Raw genomic sequence first — 8,642 nt, 5'->3', positions numbered from 1 at the left:
TAGGAAATAGCTAAGGTAGTTTGATTTTTTTAAGGTTTTAGAGAAGACTCAGGAGGATTTACTCTCCCAGGAAGAGTGAAAACCTTCCTGACAATACCTCTATTCAAAGCTGCTGTGGCTTTTAGAGTAGCTTCGACAGAGCAACAGTCGTTTGTGCAGCCCATTTCCTTATCGTTCATTAATCAATGAAACTGCAGCTACCTGTAATACTTTGTTTAGGCAAAAGCCATTCAGTGCTGCTTTCCTGTGCTTTCTGCAATTCCTCAGATCAGCACCCAGAAAAAGAAGGGCTATGCACCCCACAAATCCCCATGCACGTCTCTACCATCTCCTACCAAGAAAGCGCATGAACAGCACAGCGACACACATCCTTCAGGACTTCCACATAGCCCATGAAGTTACCTGGCTGCTCTCAGGACTTGGTTACTTAGCTCCTGGCTGGAATTTGGCTAGACTACTACATTTAATGTCTAGCACCTGTCAGACAACACCTGAAACTAATTCAATCAATTGCTATTTCAAATCCACAACTTAGAAAAATAGGTCTAGCATGACCCTTCCAGACTTTCTTCCTACCAAAACCCTATGGTTGAACTCCAATTCTGGCTACACAGACCACCTGGAAGTAGATTCATTCCCTTGTCTAGTGCTGGAAAACAACTTGGCACCACTGAAGCCCTTCCAAATTTCTGGAATGATGAATTATTTGGAGAGTCGTTCCCTCCTGTGCCCTTCCCACTGGTCAGCTTAACCTCTCAAGCACTCTTGATGCTTGAGAGGGTGGAGAGAGTTACATGTATATACGGGACAAGAATGATGCACAGTCCCAGCACCAGTTGCTTAAGACTGCAAGGGCAAAATTAATAAGAATAGAATTTAGGTCCAGACCTCTCCTGTGGTTCTTCTGATCTTCCCCTGAAAGGGTTCAGGAGGTGGAAAGGCAACCTCTAGCACAGAGGCTGAATCTGAATGCAGCCCCCTCTAAACCATTACACAGACATGGCCCATAGTGATTTAGCTCATTTTCCTATTTTATCAATAGCTCTTTGAATATCTGTGCTTCAAAGAGATATGCAATTTCTTAACTCAATTTTCAGCATAATTAGGCAAAAATGTCTGCAAAGGAATTAATATAGTATAACCTATAATACTAAGAGAGAGCAGCAGTTGAATACTTCATGAAACTGCTCATCACAAGCAATTATAAATGGTTAGTTTAGCAAGTGGGCAAGAAAACCCACAGTGCCTTTACTGGGCCAGCTAAAGTAAGGCTATAATGCAACAGCATGAATCCATTTGGCTTTCCCACTTACTCTACTGAAGCATTAAGGGAAATGTACATAAATATTTTAGAATATAACTGTTAAAATACATAATATAAAGCATACTCGAAAATCAAAGACATATCAGTACATGGTACTGGAAAAATCAGATCCAGAGAAACAGCAATTAATGCAAAGTCCCCAAAATCACAAAATAAAGCAAGTCAACCAGGTGCATCAGGGTTGTCAGAATCAACTTTTTTGCCAGGGCCCAAGGGAAAAATTTAAACAAACAAACAAACAAACCCCCCAAAACCCAGAGAAGATACCCCAGAGTTGTTTGGGTTTTCTTGGTCTTGTATCCGGGACTAGTTTTCACTCTAGCATCATAACCATGCAAGTTAAGTACCGTGGACTGTAGCCTGAGTGTAAAGTAGAGTTTGGTGACACCTAGCTAATACTTGACAAATGCTTGGAAGAAAAGCTCTATGGAAATTATTCAGACATTCCTATATATGGAAGAGTAATTCCTCACAAATCTTTTCAGCAATACAGGACTAAGACACTGTCTGATGGGTTAAAAGAAGATGTAGGGAAAATAAGAACATATACTATGTAGAAATCTCAAACATTATTGCAATTTGCAGATTTCTCAATATTTAGATATCTCAGCTGCGTTTAAAAATGGATCTAATAACTGGTCTGTTTTAAGGTGTCTCATTGTACACCTCAAATGATTGGTGGTCTTTTGAAGAAGCAGACTACAAGTACACTTCCAGTGCATTTAGAAATTTACAATATTATTTGTCAAAATTTATATCAGTCCTACACACCTTGCAGTTTCAGAGGTAGAAGGATTCTCAGAAACACAGCACACCGACTTTACTAGTCCAGAGAAAAATTATTTGAGGCCATACACTGGCAGCTTATACTTACTATAAGCATTGTAAGGATTCCACAGAACACCAGCAGTATTTTATCCCAAGTTCAAATCTGTATTTAATTTAATAACTTCACTAACCCCATGTGGTCAGTGTTCTTCTACCACATTATTTTCTTTTACAGTCTTGGCCAATTTTTTTTTTTAAGACTCGTACATCACCTGTATTTCTTTAATTAAAAAACACATTTGACAAACACATTGTACAATAAAGTTTATTAGCTGTTCTCCTCTTTCTAACAAATGGAATGGATAGTGTGGATAATTCTTTACAAACCAAAGCTAATTTGGTTGAGGACAGCACCATGACTGTCATTAAGTACATCCCTCCTACAAACAATCAGTTTGAAATAAGCAATGGCAGGTACCAAATAATACGGGATTAAGAGAGTTTCGTTACTGAAGTTAGTTCCACATTTTGCTACAATGTATTTATAACATTCAGCACAGAAGTCTGTGCTTTGCAAATGGAAGATCCTGTACCTATGCAATCCATGAACAAACACAGAAAAAATAAGATGTACTCTTGTCTCTGAATTCTCCCTTTGGTTAAAACATGCATATTACAAGAAAAAAAAAAAGTACAAATATCTGAAATTTTGTAGAAAAGAGGAGAACTTGCACATATTTTTTCTTTTAACTAATATTCCCTGGACTTTTTGCCCAGCCACCATAGCCCACTTAATTTCATATGATTAAGGAAGGTAAATTCTAATCTGCATTTTTATTCAAAACAAAAAGCTAGGAGTAGGTGGTAAAAGAAAAATATATATTTTTATATATATATATTTATACGTGTGTGCAACTATGTAAAGAAAATAATTCCCATAGTTACAGAGTTTAGTTAAAGAAAGTTTAATATATATATATATTTATTATAACAAAATAGGCAGTTATTGTGGGTAAAATATTCATTAAAATCTGACCCCTAAGAACACACACATTTTTAGGCTACGAATCACACTCTCATTGCCCTAAAGACCATCTCTGCAGCTGTTTTCTGTATTACTGCCAATGGAAACTTGGCATTCCTTTGTAAAATACAAGGTTTCCTAGCACCTGAACATATTTGAGGCTCAAAAAGTGTGATGACCATTATCTATAAACAATTTTTGTAAGACACTATAAATAGTGTTGCACGAGGAAGATTAAAAACGTTACACATCTTTGTCCCTAGCAATTTTATTGGCAAAAAATGAAAAAATAGATTATAAGAATATCCATATGAAATTATGAAAATGAATATCCCTTGAGAAGTAGTAATGGGAGTTAATGAAAATGTTAACTCAAAATTTGAAAGTTTCTCTTTAACTGCCTGAAAGGAAAAAATATTGTGACAAAAAATTTAACTCAGAAAATAAAACCTGAAATTGATTGCCCTGACCAAACCATGCTGTTAAAGTTAAGCGTGCAAAGTTGCTCATGATTTACAACTTCCGTGAATACAACTTTTCTTTCAATTGTTATGAAATTTTAAAAGAATGTCTATAAAGCTTTTTTGAAAAATCTTTGAAAGTTACTTTCCCTTAAACATTAAGGAATTTTATCAAGTAATCCCCCACCCCCCGCCCCACCCCAAACTAATAGCTGGTCAGGCCATTCCACTGTCATGTTTGAAAAATGGCAAACCAACAACACACAATAATACAAATTATTTCAACTAAGAGAGACACCAGATGTAAAGCATTATGGGCACTGCAGAATGTGATGGTTAGGACATGAACCACGCTGGAAAGAACTAGAGGCAGGCTCCACTGGAAGGGCTTAAGAGTTGTCAGATGTAGTAGTGGRTGTCAGTTAGAAAATGAAAAATAAAAATCTGTTTTCATAATTTTTCCTTTGCTGGAACCCAGATGTAAGGCCCRGACTGCTCCTCTATGATCTGTTTCACTTGGTTGTAGATTTCTTCCAGTGTGTCTCCTTGGACAATAGCTGCAAGACATAATACGGCAATCAGCAATCATCTTTTCCAGCTCTGTACAGAAACCAAGACGTTCTAAGCTTTTCTCCCTCTAGCGCAACAAAAGGATTTTTGACTGCTGAAGGAATGGACACCCACTGGGATCTCTGGTTTCTGGTGGGACTGAAGCGAATTGCTGATGGTATTACAGGACACCCAAAGCTCTGTCTGTCCTGCTCAGAGGCCTGTGGTTAGGAAGTAACCTGTACTGCAAATATGCACATATAGTAAGGGGTTTTTTTGCCCTTCCTAACTTCATGTTAGAGTTGGTATAAGTCAATTCACATCTTCCAGCATTCTTTTTGGTCCAACTTCCATGCATGTTTCCAACATAAGAAGGCAAGACAGTACAGGGCTGTGTCCTCATGCAGTCAGTTAGTCTGAGGCTGGCTTGATGTAATGGAGATGGGTGAACTCCTCAACTGCACTCTGAAACACCACAGAGAAGCTGGTGGACCTTATGGTTTCTCCCTGCTAGCACTAGCTTTGAAGTTGGCCAGAAAGAGCAAGAACTCATGGAGTTTGTTTTCCAGTCAATAGATTCTAGTTTTATAGGCAATAGGCCTTCCTTATACAGTTAAAATGCAATTTATATTCAGATTGTGTAAGTTGTATGTATTTTCTCCAAGGCTAGAAAATAAATAGAAATGAGCCAATATGGATATGTTCTGACATATCAGAGTAAAGTATAGTCTGGTGAGAATGAAGATGAAGTTTGAGCTGTTCATACAATACTTCAGTCTGAAATAGCAATCATCATGAGATAGATAGCAGCTTCTTTTTAATTATGATTGCCACCTCAGCGTCGATAATCCAAGAAATAAAGTTTAGCAGGAAAGATAATTTTGGAGGCACACCAGACGCACTCTTTTATGCATTAATACATTACTGATGCTTCCGAGCTCTGCTTTCATGCAAATTACTTCCTTTTTATTCCTAGTCATCGCTCCCATCTCTTAAAAACTTCCTCCCCGTCTGCAGCCCATTGTCACAGTGCCTGTGGGAGGAGGCGGCTGCTCAATTATTATAGCTCAAGTGCAATGTTCACAGAACTATTGTGCGCTAGAAAGATTCAGAAATGCATTTGCAGTGCAAAAGGCCATAAGCTTCAGAAACTTAGATCTCTCTAGCTACATTTAACTCTCTCTCCTCCAAAGATTAATAAGAAGACGGAAATGCTCTTTATATGCTTCAGTGCAAAGTCTAAATCTGTTTAAGCTTAACCTGCTCAGGAAGTGGATTGCAGTTATCCCACACGAGGTGGTATTTTTAACAGATTAGAGAATGTTCACACATTCTGTTTTACCAGTGGAGTCATATGAGTATCAGCCTCCACATGCTAAGCAGTAAATGGGATTGTAATATCTTCAAGTACCTCAAACATTCAGAAAAGGGCTTTTGCCTTAAACTGGATTATCAAGGACAGAAACCTGACCATGGGATGTTGCTATCTGCTTTTGTCAACAAAGCCTTATACTTCTGAGAAGCAAGAAACATGGCCCTGAGCACAAGAGTTCATAGAAAGGCCCATAACTTTTGAAACATCTTGAACTCTGTCCCTTAATTTCCTGAAGAATTGCTAGATATGATGTCACTGAGACAACCTGGCAGAACACCAGCTACTAACTACTAAATATTTAATTAATATCTACTAAAATGAGCCCATTAGATAGGAAGTAGACATGTCAACGTATTAGTTTCCTGAAAACAAACCTGACATGCTGGGAAGTCATTTGGGAAGGAACTCTATAATAGGAAGAATTTGCAATATACTTTGAGAATCTCATAAATTTTTGGGTACACACAGATGAAGAGCTGTGSGAAGAGTGGGAGAGCTAGCAGCAGTCTTGGGAGAGGCAGTGACAGGTGGGGGTGCAGCAGCAGAGAGGGAGGGGGACAGAAAGGGATGGACTCAAGTCGTTCAATGGGTGGTGCACAGTGCAGAGAACAGGGCAGCAGGAAGATTGGGGCAGGGAGTCTATTGGCTCCTCCATCTTCCTCCCATGAGGAGTTGCCATCCTCTCCCGTATCTCTGCCCAGGTTGAGCAGATGGTTCAGAAAGAAGCTTTGCATTCACAGCTCTGCCCACATAAAAAGTGGGAGAAGGAACTGAGCAAGGGAGGCATGTCACAAAAAGAAGGTAAATAGGGTGGCAAATACTGAAACACTACAAAAGAGAATGTAACAGGAAGGAAAGGAGCCAGTGGCTAGGACAGGAACAGACAAGGCTCATTTCTGTCCTCCCCAAGATCAATCTCTACCCTCTCCAGCTTGATCAATCTCCTCATACTGCAAGCCACAATGCAAAAAATTAGCACAGCTCGAGTGTTTGCAGCTGATCCCTTGTTGTTACAGTTAGGTCCATGGCATGCACATATTTGATTTGCTGGAGTACCATAATGCTGTATCGTCTAATTTCCAGAAGTTTAATTACCAAAATTCTTTACTTCCTGATTTCAAAAATTAGAAAGTAATCTCATTCTACAGAGAGTTTTGCCRGGCAATCTTAGGTCTGCAATAAAAAAAGTTTTAAGCATTCAATATATCAACAAAGTAAACATTTACTTTTCAATAACTAGAAAAATAGTAAAGTCCTCATGATTTTAAGACCTAAATTAAGCTCCAGATAAGGTTTTGCATTTACTGAATTCATCAAACAGGTACCAATGTAAAAGTACTAGGATTGCTCTATGCCTCAAAGCAATCACAGACCAGCCTGTAAACAAGATTCAGCCTTATCTTAATGGTGTGGCAATTACTATGCAGCAAGCAATAAAATTTCAATTTGCAGAAGAGAACAGTCGCAAACAAAACAAACCTGTGAAGTGTTCAGTAAATTCTTGTTCCAGTTTCATGGCTCTCTCAAATGTCTTCCTGGCTTGCTCTTCTGTTAAGCGTTTATTCATTTCCCTGAGATTAAAAACATTATGCATAAACTACTATCAAATATTTGGGATCTTTTGAAATAAGATTTTAAATTGCTGTCTGAGCATTAACCCTAGTAAAAAACAGTCTTCTGAGACACCTGAGTAGAGACTGCAGTGGGAATGAGTTCTTCTGATGCTAGGTTGCCTGCAATTCCACATAGATAGCAGGATTCATTCTCAAGCACCCTTGATTTGGATTTGAAACCCAGTCTAGAAGTCCCTAGAAATTCAACTCAGGAAGTTACATGAACAAAACAAATAATTAAATGTGGTTTAAAATACAAATATTATAACTTTTCTTCACATGACCTGCAAGCTGGCTTTGAAATACACTGACAGTCTCAAACAATTTAGCCTGAAGTACTTTGCTTTTACTCACATGATGTTTTCCACTGTTTTGGGTTTAATGAAAATGGAGATTGGGTACAGCTGGGCAATCTGCAACCTTTTGATCGCATTACCAGAAACATCAAGAATGCAATGTTTACCCTAAAAAGTAAGAGAGAGAAGGGAAAATGGTATTAAGCAGAGTTCAAGTCACAGCCACATACAGTATAAGAATTTAGAAGTGAAAATGTGGCTCCGCTGAAGACCATGAAATTGAAGCATCCACATTAATGGTATCACAATTTCACCACACTGGCCCAGGGTTCCACAATATTCCTCTGTTGGGGTCATCTATCATTTGATAGGTTCTTGACCCTTCATCCTTCCTTTCTCCAAAGGCTGCAGCCCAATCAACAATGCCGATTCATCCAAAGGAACAGCTGTACTTCAAAATATACCAGTAAAATCATCACATTTCCTTTTTTTTTTTCTTTCTTTTTTTTTTTCTTTGAGGATCTTTTAAGGATGTGGCCATCTCACCAATTCAGTTTAGACCAAAGCCAGATGACTTAACTGGCATATCTGAGTGAATAACCACCACTGGTGGCACAGGAATTTGCCACCATCAGAACAGTTAGACAGAACTGAATACAATCCCTTTCCTCCTCCCAAGTATCACGCTGTATAACGTCAGATTTGAGATGGTGAATGCAATTTATTTGGGCTGATTATTTTTTAATCTTTTTGGAAATGAAAAGATAAAATCAGAATCCTTCCTTGGGCAGCTGGAACAGAATGCAGTTGCTTTTTTCTTTCCCTCTATTCTCCCACTATAGGCAAGTCTCCAGCTCTCAGGGGTTTCTCATGCCACAGGCTCTCCTGTTTCTCAGCTCCTCCTGTCTCTGACATCATTACTTCCTTTTCCTCCAAACATTTTTATTTCTTTTCTTTCTAGGCAGCATATGAGTAATTTGGGATATCAACATTTTAGAAAGGAATGGGGAGGAGGGGAAGCAAAAGAAGAGGAGAAAACAGATCTTGGGTGGCTAAAATGAGAAAAGCCTTTTCTTTAGTAGGAGAGCTAGTACGAATGGCAAAATTCTGCGAGCCAGGATATAAACCCACAAGCATCACAAAACCAAAGGTTGCTTATATCATGAAACACACTTCCTGAACCCCTACAAGACCAATCCTTGGAAGACGTAGTAAAGAGCAAGGAAGCAAGT

The 8,642-nt window shown here is 38.6% G+C and overlaps 1 protein-coding gene across 7 annotated transcripts in view; it reads right to left on the bottom strand.

Annotated features, from left to right (window-relative positions):
* Nucleotides 1-2,403: 2,403 nt before the first annotated feature.
* DLG1 (discs large MAGUK scaffold protein 1) overlaps nt 2,404-8,642 on the bottom strand; it is a 151,248-nt gene continuing 145,009 nt past the window's right edge. For all 7 annotated transcript variants that reach the window (XM_026058033.1, XM_026058034.1, XM_026058032.1 and 4 more), the window contains 3 exons: nt 7,469-7,578; nt 6,981-7,072; nt 2,404-4,134 (listed from right to left, as the gene is read on the bottom strand). In XM_026058033.1, coding sequence (XP_025913818.1) covers nt 4,028-4,134; nt 6,981-7,072; nt 7,469-7,578 — 309 coding nt within the window. In that variant the 3' untranslated portion in view covers nt 2,404-4,027. The remainder of the gene's footprint in view (nt 4,135-6,980; nt 7,073-7,468; nt 7,579-8,642) is intronic.

This window comes from Apteryx rowi, unplaced genomic scaffold, assembly GCF_003343035.1.
Source record: "Apteryx rowi isolate R43461 unplaced genomic scaffold, aptRow1 scaffold_142, whole genome shotgun sequence".
Lineage (NCBI taxonomy): Eukaryota > Metazoa > Chordata > Aves > Apterygiformes > Apterygidae > Apteryx > Apteryx rowi.
Note: the sequence above shows the minus strand (reverse complement) of the source record. Positions and strands in the feature narration are given on the sequence as shown.